The 16,360-nt window shown below is 37.3% G+C and overlaps 1 protein-coding gene across 1 annotated transcript in view; it reads left to right on the top strand.

Moving 5' to 3' along the window:
• PDIA3 (protein disulfide isomerase family A member 3) overlaps window positions 1–16,360 on the top strand; it is a 21,167-nt gene extending 4,807 nt beyond the window's left edge. Inside the window, exons 2-13 of the mRNA XM_008507323.2 lie at window positions 1,542–1,620; window positions 2,841–2,958; window positions 7,197–7,304; window positions 8,504–8,633; window positions 11,420–11,536; window positions 11,848–11,973; window positions 12,555–12,737; window positions 13,553–13,661; window positions 14,257–14,385; window positions 15,221–15,300; window positions 15,648–15,705; window positions 15,923–16,360. Coding sequence (XP_008505545.1) covers window positions 1,542–1,620; window positions 2,841–2,958; window positions 7,197–7,304; window positions 8,504–8,633; window positions 11,420–11,536; window positions 11,848–11,973; window positions 12,555–12,737; window positions 13,553–13,661; window positions 14,257–14,385; window positions 15,221–15,300; window positions 15,648–15,705; window positions 15,923–16,036 — 1,351 coding nt within the window. The 3' untranslated portion in view covers window positions 16,037–16,360. The remainder of the gene's footprint in view (window positions 1–1,541; window positions 1,621–2,840; window positions 2,959–7,196; window positions 7,305–8,503; window positions 8,634–11,419; window positions 11,537–11,847; window positions 11,974–12,554; window positions 12,738–13,552; window positions 13,662–14,256; window positions 14,386–15,220; window positions 15,301–15,647; window positions 15,706–15,922) is intronic.

Raw genomic sequence — 16,360 nt, 5'->3', positions numbered from 1 at the left:
CATCTAAGATGCCACTGATTATAAGAGGAACCATTATTTTCTGTCTCACAAAGAGGGAAGTGCTACCATTGAACTGTGACACGATTGCAAGACACATCACAATTTCAGATATAGTAAACTCTGCATCTGTGAACTATGGTATAAGGAATACCATTTATTTCCTTACCCAGCCTAAGAAATAAAGCCAGTACAGTTGAGGCCACCTGTTTTCCCCTTCCCTGTCTTATGCACTCTGCCATCCTGAATTTGGTGTTTATCATTTGGTCATTTTATACTTTTAGTAAATATGTATATGACCCTAAGCAACATCTAATATTACAGTCTTTTTTATATCACTGTTCCTTCATTTAAGCTTTCTAATGATTCTCTTTGAATAGGACTCCTAAAGACCTTGAAGAATATAAGCCTTTATAGTCCTCTATTTTAAACAAGTTTTAGGGGCAAAATATTTCCAAGTTAGTTATCCATCTATCACTTAATAAAATAAATTTTGAGGCTCTTGGCTATGAAATATATCAGCTCAAATTTCTTATATTTCTTTCCTTCTGTTTTCTAACTCTCTTTTTGCTGTCTGTAGGGAGGTTACAGAACTACTCACCTTTTCAGAGTAATCCCTCTGCAACCTGTTGGCTTTTGAAGAGATGATATACAGCTGGTGCTTAGCTGTACACTGATAAGGAAGAGTATCTCCCCCTCCCCCCACTGCATATACAGTGTGCCTGTGGGACTGTTAGGACTTTCTGGGCAGAGGAGCAGGTGTTTCTGATGGCCCTCTGGGAAAATATTCTAATTGACATAATATTTTATCCTCATCGGTTCTTACAGCCAGATGAGCTGTATAGCTGTAAAAATTAGGCATGCTGTCTTAAATATGTCATTCTATTACTGTGTTGAGACTCAGTTGAGAAGAAAAACGCCTCCAAAGAGCTGCTGGAATATCTTTTTATATCAAATGAGTGGCTTCTAGGCCTCATTCCACTACCCCCTCAAACTGGGTTTCTGGTCAAAGAGAGTCATATTGAGGGAATGGTGGAAAAGTACTTGATGATGATTCTTAAAGAGTTAATATCATACTTAGGACCTTTTGAGGTTTCAGTCACTATTTTAAAGAACCACAGTGCTGGTTTCTTAAGGGGAAAAATGTGCATTCCTTTGGGAAACGCTACCAGGAATGGGATTATTGCTGTCTTATCCTTCATTTTATCCTCAAAAGGGCTTGAACCCTTTCCATCTATAATGTGGAATGTGCTTCCGACTTCAGCTTTCAGGACTCAATTGCACTTTTAATTGAGAAAATAGATGCTGCTCTGGACTGAGCCTGTCCTACAGTTATCCTCAGGCTAGAGGTAGTACCTTTACCTTCTGAGAGCTCTGGTGTACCTTATCAATAATGGATGTTGTTCGGGTGATGTTTTTGCTTTTGGAAGCAGCTACTAGTTCAAAAGCAGTATTATAGTTTGAGATTCTTCCTAGAGAAACAAAGTTAACAAACGTGTAGGACTAAACTGAGAATCTGGCTTTTTAAAAATCTATCTATATAGGTGTGGACACTGCAAGAGGCTTGCCCCTGAGTATGAAGCTGCAGCTACCAGATTAAAAGGAATAGTCCCATTAGCAAAGGTGAGTATAGATGGATTATGGTTATAATTATTGTTTCAAAAGATTAAAAGTAGTGAAACTAAAGGAATTATTGGCATAAGAAAGAAATAAAATGTATGGTATATAAGAATTAAGGGGCAAATATGGAAAGTGAAAGTACAATAGTCAAGTTTAGAGGAAAATTATCGTTGAGTTAACGAGTTCCCTAAACTACCCTATGATGTTCACAATGATGGGAATAGGAAAATGACATGAGGATGTTGATAAGTATGTAACTAACTGGTCACTATAAACATGGTATTTGCCTTTACAATCAAAGTAATGCTTCCAGAATTTTTCCATTATTCTGTAGTAAACCCATAGTTGCTTCAGTCTAAAAGCTCACATCTTGGCCAACCTCAAATAATTCATACATATATAGGACTGTTTCTGGAAATTGCCTTTAATCATGATGTTTCTGTGGCAGCTTGCCATAGAAAAAAAGAGTCCAGTTATGATTTAATTCCTGCCTTGTGTGGCTATAGCCTCTGTTGTTATAGACACATTACTTTTCTGAACCTCAGTTTATGTTAAATCATTGGAATCATACCTCAGAATCCTGTGACGATTAAATGAGATAATATATTCAAAATGCCTATAGCATTGCTTAGTTTGGAGTAAGTGACTAAATAGATGAAAATTGTTTTCCTTCTTCCTGATAGGTCTCACTATAGGTCTTACTACATCTGTCATGTTACAGTTTAGCCCAGATTCAAATTAGCTCAAGGAGCATCTTCAAGTATTGGTACCTTTGCTAATAACTCTAGATGATTTTCCAAATCAAATTATACCCCATCCCATCTAAAGGGGGTGATACACCCATCCATACATCCCCTTGATGATAATCGTTATCAAAGTAAGCCACCGTTATTTATTTAAGAGATTTATCCATCACATATTCTGAGGCACAAAAAAGGTGGAGACCCCTGCTTTAGGCAATAGAGACTCCAACGGCAGAATTTAAATAGTCATTTGTACATTTTATATGAGGCCCAGGAATCTAATTTTAAAGAATTCCTTAGGTAGTTCTGATGTAGCTAGCCCAGCACCAATTTGCCTTTAAAATCTAATATTCTGTGGAATGTGTGTCAAGAACTACTTGATCCTTTTATGATTTGACCAATCTTAGTATTTTGGAAACATAGGAAGAGCCTGCAAGAAGCATTTGGATAACAAATGGTTCTGTGTATTTTAATCTTTAGGTTGATTGTACTGCCAACACAAACACCTGTAATAAGTATGGAGTTAGTGGATATCCAACCCTAAAGATATTTAGAGATGGTGAAGAAGCAGGTGCTTATGATGGGCCCAGGACTGCCGGTAAGGATCCTGGATTACATTCTGGAAACTGAATTTGTTAAGTATACTGTTCTTTGTAGTGGGAACGTGACATTTTTCTACAGAATATACTTTGAATCTTAAAAATTCCTCATCTAAGAGGTTAATTTGGTAGCTAACAAAGACTTTTCTAAATGAGGAGATTATGTAAGTAATGTAGAAAATACTTCCACTTGAGTTGTAAGGTCAACTAGACAGTTTTTCATTTGACAAATATTTATTGAGTACTCTGTGCCAGATATTCTGAATATACTAAGTGCTTGGTATTTATTGATAAACGAAACAGACAAGGTTCCTACTCTTGTGGTGCTTACATTCTGGGTTATGAAGAGAAAAAGGCAACAAACAAGTTTAAAAATATAGAGAGATAACCACCTCACATTTATTAGAATGGCTACTATCAAAAAAGAAGAAAGCAGAAAATAACAAGTGTTGACAAGGATGCAGAGAAATTAGAACCCTTTTGCACTGTTCACGTGAGTGTAAAATGGTGCAGCTGCTATGGAAAACAGTATAGTGGTTCCTGAAAAAATTAAAAATAGAATTACCATATATGATCCACCAATTCCGCTTCTGAGTAAACCCAGAAGAATTAAAAGGAGGATCCTGAAGAGATATTTGTACACCCATGTTTATAGCTGCATTATTCACAATAGCAAAAAGTGGAAGCAACCCACTTGGATTGATATAAGCTCCATCTATCAATGGATGAATGGATATACAAAATGTGGTACATTAATAATAATTAGTAATTATATATAAATGTGTATATACACATACAATGGAATATCATTTAGCCTTTAAAAGGAAGTTCTGACACGTGCTACAACATGGATAAACCTTGAAGACATTGTGCTAAGTGAGATAAGCCAGTCATAAAAAGAGAAATACTGTTTCATTCCACTTATATGAGGTTCCTACAGTAGTCACATTCTTGGAGACAGAAAGTAGAATGGTGGTTCCCAGGGGTTGTGGGGTGGTGAGAATGGAGAGATGTTTAATAGGTAGAGTTTCAGTTTTACAAGATGAAAATGGTACTGGAGATCGGTCATACAACAATGTGAATGTACTTAATGCCCCAGAACTGTACACTTAAAATTGGTTAAAAATGTAAATTTTGTTATGTATATTTTACCACAATTAAAAATTTTTAAATGTCAGTAATATCTATGGATAAGATAAATTCGGTTAGTGATAAGAGCCTTAAAGGAGGAAAATAAAACTGTATAGTATGATAGTGTTTAGGATTGGGAGCACACATAATGAGAATGATCAGGGAAGTAACCTTTAAGCTGAGACCTGAATGATAGGAAGGAGCTAGCCATGAGAAGATCTGGGCCAGAGCCTTCTATGCAGAGGGAAAGCGGGTACAAGAAGGCCCTAAGGTGTAACTGAGCTTGATATGTTCAAGGGACAGGAAGGCTGTGTGGCTGGAATATAATTAACAAGGACGACAGGTAAAGTGTGAGAAGTAGTGGGGACTGGATCCTGTAGGGCCCATAATTGATGAGAAAAAGTGTTTTTATAGGATCAAAGACAGTTTTATCTTGAGTCTATCAAATAATCAAGCATATTTTACCTTTTTATGATGGAAAGCTAAAAGGAAAGGTGCTCAGTTTGGCCATTTTAGATGATGTGGTATTTTTTCAGTATGTATGATTGTAATTCATATACAAAGCTCTACATATCATGTCCCCTGCCTGACTCTGATGTCATCTAAAGACTGTTTCATCTTAGGCCCCTTGCCCTGGCTGTATTCACAGCCTGAAATGATCTTCTCCCATGTTTGCATGCCTTGCTCCTTTTTGTCATTCAGTTCATGGCTTAAATGTCACCTCCCAGAGGCTTTCCCAGGCCATCAGACCTAAGGTAGCCACCCAATCATTTTCTTATATCATCCTCTTAATTCTCTGCACAGCACTAGTTACTATCTGATTTTTGTTCAATTGCTTTCTTATTTGGAGATTTATTATTTATTTGGGAATTTATTTGGAGATTTACTTATATGTATGCTCCAAGAGAGCAGAGACCTTTATTTATTGCTCTATCCCCAGCACCTAGACTCTCCACATATAATAGATACTCAGTAACTCTTTGTTGAGTGCATGAATAAATATTTTGGCCCAACTGAGATCACTTAGTCAACATTCAAAATTTGATATGTCTAAGCACAAAAGGAAAAAATCTTCATTTTCTTTTTTCTGAGCTTAAAAGCATTGATGAATAACCCACGTTTATCATTCAGATTTTATCAGTTTAAATTAGGGTAGAGTTAGCGGTTAGAATTATTGATCTGTTTTCCTCTGAACTCGGACAGTTCTTAACTAAATTGCAGGTGAACCCAACCAGACTGCTACTAGGCAAATATTCTCACTTAGGCTGTCACATAGATTTCTTAAACTCGAGAGTTTCCCAGCATCTGACTAGGAGCTTTGGCTGCTCAGGATGGATTATTTTGTTCATGTACTCTAAGAACTATGCTGTTTGCCTTCCTGCTTAGACTGGTTACTCAGCATGCCCATTATATGTTCTAGAGAATTTTAAATACTCAGGGAGAAAAGTAACACTTTTCATCATAGCCCTGAGGTAAAGTTCTTTATAATAATTTATATTGTGATATAGTAATGACAGTCCCCTTGAAGACTGAACAATTCATATCTAATTTCAGTTAATCTATTGTTACAACCCTTTCTCTGTGAGGAGTTGAGGAAAACATTTAAAAGAAAAAAGAAATCATGAATGGAGACAAAGAAAAAATCCCTTAGGAAAAATGCAAAATAGGTTCTATGATGTTGAAAGTTTAACAGTGCTCTGTCTCAGCAACTGAGTAGAGCCCTTAGAGAAAGGACGGAAGAGGTAGAATATCGTGGAGGAGGAGTGCTGCCTCTGTCTGGCCTGTGAGCGTTTTGAGCCTATGAATGGTTTCAATGGATCCCAGAAGAAAGTAGAATAATGGCATAAGGGATAAAAAAATTTTTTGTGTTTTTGTGTGGTTATCATTTGAAACTGTTTTACTTATCTAGCCCATTTCACCTCCGTAGAAAAGGGTGATCTGGGAGATTCCTGTACATGGCATGGTTTGACCTATAGATAGTTAAACCGCCATACAAGCAAGCCGAGTCACCACATTTTCTGCTTTTAAAATGTAAGGCTACAAGTGATTCTTTGTGCTACTTGAGAATAAGGGATTTCTTATTCATTTAATTTATTTGCAAAATGGGTGTTTCTTGTACTTGTTATGTGCTGGGTACTATTCTTAGAGCTAGGTATAAATCAATAAGACTAAAATTGCTACCCATTTGAAATTGACTTTGTAGTGGGGACAGAGAGAGACAAATAATGTTAGAGTATATCAATTAGGTGGGTGAAAAGTGCTGGAGAGAAAGATAAAGCGAGAAAAGGAGATAAGGGAGAGTTGGAGACTGAATAGGTTTTAGTTTACAATGGGGTGGTCAGGGAAGTCTTCATTAAGAAGATGATATTTGAATCAAGACCTAAAGGAGGTGAGGAAGGGAGACAAGTGGATATCTGGGGAAAGTGTTCTAGGCAGAGAGAATAACATGCACAAAGGCATGATTTAATTTGGACTGTTATAAATACTTTAATACGTTGCTGGTAGGGATATAAATAAGTACAATTTCTTTAGGGGTCAGTTTAACAATTATAAACTGTATAATTGTTTATATTCTTTAACCCAGTGAATTCACTTCTAGGAATTTACCCTACAGATGCACTCAATCATGTGCAAAATGACATGAGTACAAAGTTGTTTATTGCAGAATAATTTATAACAGGAAGAAATTGGAAACACATTCCATCAATTGCATCTGGTTAAGTAAATTATAGTACATCCACACAATGAAACACTATGCAGTTCTAAAAAAGATTGAGGTAGCTCTTTACGTATATTGTCATAAATTATCTCTAAACTATGTTAAATGACAAAAACAAAATACAGAACAGCATATGTATATACTACCATTTGAGGAGAAAAGAAAGAAAAGAATAAATATGTAATTGCTTTTTTACACATAATATGTCTGGAAGAATATTTAAAAAACTGAAGTGTTATCCTGTAGGAAGGAAACTGGGTAACTAGGGACAAGGATATGAAGAAAACTTTTCATAGTATACCCTTTTGAACTTTGAATCATGTGAATGGTTACCTTCTCAAAAATTATAAATTTGTGTTGCTATAATCTTTTGTCTTATCTTTTAAGATGGAATTGTCAGCCACCTGAAAAAGCAGGCAGGACCAGCTTCAGTTCCTCTCAAGACTGAGGAAGAATTTGAGAAGTTCATTAGTGATAAAGATGCTTCTGTAGTGGGTAAGCAGCAAATATTTGATTATGCCACAAAATCGTCAACTTGGTTTCAAAAACCCTCTGTGTCTGACTAAACAACAAAATTAAAAGAGTTAAGGAAACCTCATGGGCAGTTGAAAAGACAACTCACAGAATTAGTACAGTATTACTTTAATGTGGAAAAAATTTTTTTATTTCAGTGACTTGGTGTTCTTACAGATGTAAAGATTTAATTTCAATTAAAGGACTAAAATGAAATATCTTGAGCTTTTTCTATCATTTCTTAAACTCTGAGATTTAACTCAAATAATAGGGTAGTCAAGACTGGAAACAGCATTTTAAGGTGGGAGGATAGAAGTAAATAATAAACCTCTCTGTCTGCTGTTTTCACAGTCATGGGGGAATTTAGAATTTAAGATCAATTGCTATGATTTGTGTATATTTTTAGAGGAATCTTTGCTTTGTCAGGTGTTGCAGTATCTCATTTTATCCATAAAATAACTTGAGCCAATTAAACACATTCTACATCTTGGGTGTCCTTTGTTTTGTTTTGTTTTGTTTTAAGTGCAATATATAATACATTTAACTAAAAAGTAAATGTAAATATATAAGCTGTGTTTGTGCTTCTCTTAATCTCCTAATTATGTACCATAATAAAACTAACTTCCTGGCAGTAGAAGATGGTTTATCATTTAAATTTAACTAAAAATCACTTCTTATCATCTGGATTTTACTGATTCTGTATATTTTACAAGGAGTTAACCATAAGCAGACATTTAATAAACACTTATGTTTCAGTCACTTTTCTAGACTTGAAGTTCTAAAGACGAGTGAGACAGAGAAAAAATAAATAATTTTCAGTTTATTTTGACATATTGCCTTATTTAATCCTCCTGACGCCTGAAATAGTCCCTGAAACTCTAAGAAGTTAAGCAGTTTGCCCAAATTTATTCAATTGTGAAAACTAGAATTGAGACTCGAATCTTGACAGATCCTCTCCCTTGGCTCCCTCAGAGATTTTTTTTAAATAGTAGAGGAAGAATTCTCATCCTAAGTAATCTGTCAAATATCCTAGGTAGTCATGGCAAAGCAGACCCAGTCTTCCTACCTGTCTTGCTTTGCATAATTGTCTATAATAGAGGTTTTGAAAAACAGAATTTTCAAGTTTTAAGTATGTCTCAGCACTTACTGTTTGTTCTTTGTGTTTGACATTTTCTATATAGGTTTTTTCAAGGATTTATTCAGTGAAGCTCACTCTGAGTTTCTAAAAGCAGCCAGCAATTTGAGAGATAACTACCGATTTGCACACACCAATGTTGAGTCTCTGGTGAACAAGTATGATGATAACGGAGAGTAAGTGACTGAGTTGAATGCCCTTGTAAATCTCTGGACGAAGTGCTGTTGTGTGAACTGGTGATTTTTATGCTTAGTTTTTTCCAAAGGGTTTATTGAGCATTTGGTAGGCATTAAGCTAAGTGCTGGAAACTGTTGCTGCTTTTGAGGGGCATCTAGTAGGGAGAGAGAGAGAATATATTTAAAAATGTAAGTGTGAATAAGCATTATAGGTGTTATGATAGAAATAGATGCAGGGTGTGCTGGAAGTACAGAGGAGGAAGTGATTTTTTTCTTTTGGGGTGGCGAGTAGTATCAGAAAAAACTTCATAGAGGAAGTGACTCTTGAGTTGTGTTGTGAAAGATAAGTTTTTCCAGGCAGGCTATGGTAATTGGGATAAAAATTATTCTAGATAGAGCAGCAGGAGTGAAGGCCCCAAGATGTGAAACATCCTAGGCATGTTGGGACCTGTGGTACTGCTGGAGTATTGCTTGTAAATGAGGTCATAGTGAAAGGTAAGGTTGGAGAGGTAAGCAGAGACCAAATTATAGAAGACCTTCTGAGCCATACAAAAGAGTTTAGAGTTTATCTTTTAGACATTTGAGAGCCATTGAAAGACTTTGAGCTGGAGAGTAATGTGATTAGTTTTGTTTCAGAAGAAGTTTCTGGCACCCATATGGTGGTAGTTTGAAAGGGGAGGGATGGCAAGGCAGTCAGAGTCTAAATTAAGGCAGTATTAGGGGCACTGGAGAAGTAGGAGTGAGTATAAAAAATGTAAACAGTAGGATTTGGTCCCTAGCCGTGTGTGAAAAGGGGAAGACCTAGAGTGAATCTAGGTTTCTAAAGACTTGGATGACTGGGCCAGTGATGATCATCATCAAGCTGGGAAAAGACAGTGAGAAACAAATTTGCAGTGAAGGATGATGAGTTCTATTTGGGCGCAGTGAGTTTGAGAAATTTCTGAGACATCCAGGTGGTGAAGATCCAGGGGACAATTAGGTAAATGAGACTAGAATTCAGGAAAAGTTCTAAACTAGAGATAAAGATTTATAGGTCAACCACATGTAAATAATTATTGAAACCATGGGACTAGATGAGATCACTCGGGGTAAGCATATAAAGTAAAAAGGAAAGTGTGCCAAGGACTAGTGTTCTTTTTTTTATATTTACAAAACATGTAGGGCTTACTGTGTGCCATTTACTGTTAACTCATTTAATCCTCTTAATAACCAGTGAGATCGATCTATTATTATCCCCATTCTACAGAAGAGAAAGCCCACAAAGAGGTTAATTTGCCTAGCTTCACACAGCCAGTAAATGGCAGAACTAGGATTTGAACCCAGAAAGTCTGGCTGCAGCATTGGTAGGCTTGACCCTGAGGCTCTACTGCCTTTTAGATTGAGAGAGACCAAGTCTGTAAATGGCTGTGGAGCTGCTTGTGGCTCATTAAGCACGCCACATCTCAGCCTATTAACCTTCGATTTGTTCATTGTGGCTGCCTCTCTTGCCACTTGCCATTTAAAGTGGTCTGTCAGCCCCTGATCAGAAGTCTTATTGAGAAGACCTTATGTGAAGGATGTCTTAATGTGTACACCAAGGCCATATCGTCATTAAAGATTAACTGATTTCTGTTTTTTGAGAATAACTGCTCTGAAATTGGTAACTTTACCTAAAAAAATTAAAGAATAAAAAATTTTAACCTTGTTCACATTCTTGCTTGCCCAGCATGTTTGTATTAGGTTCCCTTTTGCTATGTAGTCTCTGTGTGTTCTATGAAAATGCCTGTGTTTTAACTGATGTAAAGTTAATGGTTAATATTGGAAGAGTGAGAGAGGGATATGAGGACTTAAAGGTGCTGAAGCATAGGCAAAGACAAGTGATAAAATTGTGTGGGGGTGTATATGTGTGTGGTGTGGGCAGGAGGAATGAATGAAGGAGAAGCTAGGGGCAAGATACTGGTAGTTAGAATAGTGGTATTTTGTGGGGAACCTGGTGCTAGATATAAACCTGTAACTCAGAACCAAATTAGGTTGCAGTTTTAGCTGAACAAAAGGCTAGAAGTTGAAGGAATTTGCTTCAAGTGTTGCAGTGGATTGAGGAGAACTTGGCTTAGGTGAGAAGCGAAGTACTACCAGCGAGGGAAAAATTTGTAAACTTGGTTTATTGGGATAGAGAAATCTAGAAGAAAGGAATTTCTAATGAACTCAAGCTCAGTGTTATCCATAATTGTATACCTGCCTATAGAATTTTACAGCTGGAAGGAATCTTACATATTTTCTCTAATGAAGTAATTTTCTGTCTGTCTGGGAGAGTTGAATTTTCTAGGAGAGTGGCGGGACAAGGTGCCTTCCAATAGGAGCAAGTTCTCCTTTATTTTACTGTGTATATTGGGGCTTTGGGGGTAATAAGTTGGGTTGTATTTGTTATTGTCTTTAACGATTTGGCACTTAATCATCTACTCTAACCCACTTTTCTGCTACTGAAAAAGCTGAAGCCCAAAGGATTAAATTGATGCCTGTCCCAAGATCTTTGAAATTTGTTGTGGAGCTGGGATTAGAAAGAAGTTCTCTTAACTTTGCAACCCAGGGTTTGTTAAACCCTCATACCCAATTACTGCACTTGAGATTAAGGTGGTTAGCACCTTAGTATTAATGAGAAGATCATGTTGCCAAGTCTGTGCTCCCAGAAAAGAGTCCTTACGTGCTTAAATGGTGATAGTGAAAGTTGCAGCAAGAGGAGATAGTCTTTAAATAAAAGATGGAAGACAGGTCTTCTGCTGTCTACCTACTAAGATTTTTTTTTTAAGGGGTATCACTTTGTTTCGTCCTTCACATCTGACGAACAAGTTTGAAGACAAGACTGTGGCATATACAGAACAGAAAATGACCAGTGGCAAGATTAAAAAATTTATCCAGGAAAACATGTGAGTACCACTTTATACCTTGTTTGGGATTTCTTGGCTCCATTTTAGTTTGTTTACCTCAGTTATTAAGCAGAGCCATGTTTGGGATTAAATAGCCTCATTTAAGGGATTGTAATGCTAATAGTTGAAGTTTATATTAAAGCAGTAACGTGTAAGCCCTGGAATTCCTGTTGTGGTCGTGCAAGGTATATAACTCAATACTTATCCTATTTGTTGAAAATTTCTGTCCTTTGTAAGTGATATCAGTTACTTTGTGATAATTCTATAATATAGCTATAAACCTGCCAAATTTGATGTTTATTTCATTTCAGTTTTGGTATCTGCCCTCACATGACAGAAGACAATAAAGATTTGATACAGGGCAAGGATTTACTTATAGCTTACTATGATGTGGACTATGAAAAGAATGCTAAAGGTTCCAACTACTGGAGAAACAGGTAATAAGAATCATTTTTCCCCTTTGTAAACAATTTTACCCAGTGTGTAATTAATGATGTGAGAGCAGATAAGAATAGAAACATTTGGCTCCGAAAAACTACATTTGAAGCCATAACGACAGGTAACATAAACTATTTGCAAAGTCTCTTGGGCATATCTTCCGTAGGTGCCTTGTGACTCAACTGATCCTAACCTCCCAGTAAAAGATGCAAATGTGATCTAAAATATACTTTGAAATATTGTGCCTACTTGCGCATTGAGACTCTCAGTGCATTTTATCCTTATAAATTTTCTTTTCAGATCAGTAATTATGCCTGCGGTATTTTACAGTTATGTAATATAGAAAGATTCAGTAGGAATGGACTATTTGATTGGGTACCACCGGTTTGGCAGTGACGTTCAGTAAGACATTGGAGTATACCATAATCCTGTGTCAGTGGCCAAGAACACAAGTTCAGACTGATGCCAGAGGACTACATGGACTATAAAACGTAGTCTTTGCTTTCTAGCCTCTTGCTTCCTGGTTTCATTGCTTTACCACCCTGGTATAGTCTTGGCATAAATATCTCATTTCCTACAGAGTGATGATGGTGGCAAAGAAGTTCCTGGATGCTGGAAACAAACTCAACTTTGCTGTAGCTAGCCGCAAAACCTTTAGTCACGAACTTTCTGATTTTGGCTTGGAAAGCACCGCTGGAGAGATTCCTGTTGTTGCCATCAGAACTGCAAAAGGAGAGAAGTTTGTCATGCAGGAGGAGTTCTCGTGAGTTACAAGTTAGCGTGGATTTGGGGTTTCATTCTGCAAGGAAACTATTAAAGCCTTTTACACTACTGAGGATTTCTAGAGAACATTGGAATGCAAAAATAGGTCTTCTAGTCAAGACCTATGACTGTCATTTTTCTCAGTTAATTTAATTATAAGTACTTTAAGGGTCATAATCCTTAATAAATTCTGAAAACTAAAAAAAGGATGGCAGCTTGGAATTCTTACATGATTGTTTCCACCCTGCCTTAGAAATAGTAGACAGAGAATATTGAACAGTCTCTAAGATAGATGTAATTTTAGACCAACCCAACCCCTTCCCATCCCTACAGAATGTCTTTTCTGCTTGGAATACCACATTGATCTAAAGTAAACTCAGGGAATTGGAAAGATCTTAAGACCACAGACAATTTTGACCTTCACCTTCTGAGACTTTGGGAGATCAAGACGAGAGAAAATCTTCCTTGTAAGCAAATCATTAAAGCAAAGTACCATGAATAGGCAGTGTTCTCCAGAGTAACAGAGTAAGACCTGATTCTTTTGCAGAAGTGAGTTTCCAGAAGACCAATGTTTCTTCCTTCTCTGACCATTCTAATCCACAAAGTACACACTAGAAATACAAGGAAGTGGTTGGTTTCTTGTTCAGCCAGTAGTTCTGCATATTGAGATATAAGAGCTCCCCTCCCTTTTTTTTTAGCTTCTGATTTCTTTCTAGCCTTGAAATTGAAGCTAAAATAGGTAGAAACTATCCTAAGAAACTGCTTTTACTCCTCTCGATGGTGAGAGTACATTAACAAGACTCTTTCTGATTGCAGGCGTGATGGTAAGGCTCTTGAGAGATTCCTGCAGGATTATTTTGATGGCAACCTGAAGAGATATCTGAAGTCTGAGCCCATCCCAGAGAGCAATGACGGGCCCGTAAAGGTGAGGTGCTCACAGCCTCATCAAGCCTCTATGCAGCTGCCCCCCCTCATTCTGTACCCCTCCCCACCGTTTTATTGGGATATAATTGACTCTCCTCATTTCTTTATTATAAAAGTGCTGGGTCTAAGTGATTACCTTGTTGGCTGTCATGTTTTTGTTTGTCCTCACCTCCCTGAGTCATAAAATAAATATTGGCAGAGCTCATGATGCTCAATAGGAGCAGGAGTATAAAACCTTCATAGAATTTTCTGATGGTGTTTCTGTTAGGGCTAGGTTACTTCTCAGCACAGAGCAAGCTAACCACTAACAAGAGTTTTAAGATGGTTGCTCTGAGATTATTTTAAGAAAGGGTTGGGTTGCACTTGTTTCTTGTGACTTCCTGAACATAGTTTGACAGGTGACAGACATGGTAATGATTTGGTGTCTGGAGAATGGCAACATCTTTAATACAGAGTGTAAATGCAGTTTGGGTTTCAGTGACATTTTCAGTGGCAACACATCAAATTTGAGAGGGAAGGGGTCCAGAAACAAATACAGCTCATGAATTTATTCTTCAAATCACCTTACCAACTAGAGAATCTTCTGTGTTTTCCAGGTAGTGGTGGCAGAGAATTTTGATGAAATAGTAAATGATGAAAAGAAAGATGTGCTGATTGAATTTTATGCTCCTTGGTGTGGTCACTGTAAGAATCTGGAGCCTAAGTATAAAGAACTGGGAGAGAAGGTAAGTCTGAACCATATTCTGAAGATAAAATTTGAGTTGGGAAGTTTATATACGTATTCAGCATTGGCTAATTAGTTACCCTAATTAGTTCAGTACCTAAATACTGGTAGATTTTTTTTTTCCAACTATCTATTGTTTACTCAGTTTCTCCTGACTGCCCCCTGGTATCTCTAGCTATGCAGTGCCTCACCTTTCCACTCCTCAGACTCAATTTAGATTGTGGGTAAAAGTATCCAGGCTTCTGAATTTTAGTAATGGCTTATATGAATCTACTGTGTTCCTTTATCTTAAAACTCTTGGTTTAGGGGCTGACCCTGGTGGCACAGCGGTTAAGTTTGCAGGTTCTGCTTCTCGGCGGCCCGGGTTTCGCTGGTTCAGATCCTGGGTGCGGACATGGCACCGCTTGGTAAAAACCATACTGTGGTAGGAGTCCCACATATAAAGTAGAGGAAGATGGGCATGGATGTTAGCTCAGGGCCAGGCTTTCTCAGCAAAAAGAGGAGGATTGGCAGTAGTTACCTCAGGGCTAATCTTCCTCCAAAAAAAAATGTTAAATAAAAAAATAAAAATCTTGGTTTAGCTATTATAGTGTCTTATGTAGGTCAAGTAATTTTGAAGATGGCTGTGTTTAGAGTCTTAATATACAGGAACCAAGAGAGAAAAGGGAAGCTTGTGGAAGGTTAGAGACTAAGTGCAAGTGTCACTACTCTTCCCATCTGAGCAGCAAAATTTCTCCAGGTGTTTAAAAATGATATTGTTTTAAGTTCTGAATTGACTAAATGTCCGTCAGTCACCAAAAACTTGAAATTTAAAGATCTTGCCTTTTTATTAACAGCTTAGAAAAGACCCAAATATTGTCATAGCCAAGATGGATGCCACAGCCAATGATGTGCCTTCTCCATATGAAGTCAGAGGGTAAGTAGATTAAAAACCAATAAAAGTTTCGAGGCAATTGATAGGAAAAAATAAGCTTGTAAACCATTTCTTTCTTGGGCGTGGTTTGGGGAGTCCCCATGTTCCAGTTGAACACAGACCCAGTGATACCTTCCTGGCGTAGAGTTCTGCAGCCTGGGCCTACATGACTGCCACAGATTTTGTGAGCTCTCATATTCCTGAGTTTTGATAGGATGTAACCTAGCCACTGATGGAGAATAGTATCTGATCAGATGAGAAATCATGAAGAGCAGAAACACTTATTGGGGAAGTATATGTCAGAGTTACTCTGGAACCTGGAATTAGTCAACTTTTTTTTCTTCCCCCAGTTTTCCTACCATCTACTTCTCTCCAGCCAACAAGAAGCTAAATCCAAAGAAATATGAAGTAAGTGCTTTGTTTCATCTCCCCACAAATACACATACACACTTGTACATATCCAGTTCTTTAATTGAGTTTATTTAACTAGAAACTCTTTGAACTCTCGTGGTCAGTATATGTGGTTGCTAATATGCTTTTACAAACTGAAAAGTCTTCTTATTGGGGGAAAGAATCCAGGGTTCTTTAAAATGTTAAATTTTCAGAGTAATCTTTCTGTTTTCAGGGTGGCCGTGAATTAAGTGATTTTATTAGCTACCTACAGCGAGAGGCTACAAATCCCCCCATAATTCAAGAAGAAAAACCCAAGAAGAAGAAGAAGGCACAGGAGGATCTCTAAAGCAGCCAAACATACCACTTTGTAAAAGGACTCTTCCAACAGAGATGGGAACACCATTGGGGAGGACTGGGACCCATATGGGATTGTTACCTCTGAGGGCTGAGAGGACGGAATGGATATAATCTGAATCCTGTTAAATTTTCTCTAAGCTGTTTCTTAGCTGCACTGTTTATGGAAATACCAGGACCGGTTTATGTTTGTGGTTTTGGGAAAAATTATTTGTGTTGGGGGAATGTTGTGAGGGTGGGGGGAATTAAGTTGGGGGGTTATTTTCTAATTTTTTTTGTACATTTGGAACAGTGACAATAAATGAGCCCCCTTTAA

The sequence above is a fragment of the Equus przewalskii genome, chromosome 1 (genome assembly GCF_037783145.1).
Source record: "Equus przewalskii isolate Varuska chromosome 1, EquPr2, whole genome shotgun sequence".
In the NCBI taxonomy this organism is placed as follows: domain Eukaryota; kingdom Metazoa; phylum Chordata; class Mammalia; order Perissodactyla; family Equidae; genus Equus; species Equus przewalskii.
This window is presented reverse-complemented; position numbering and strand designations above follow the sequence as displayed.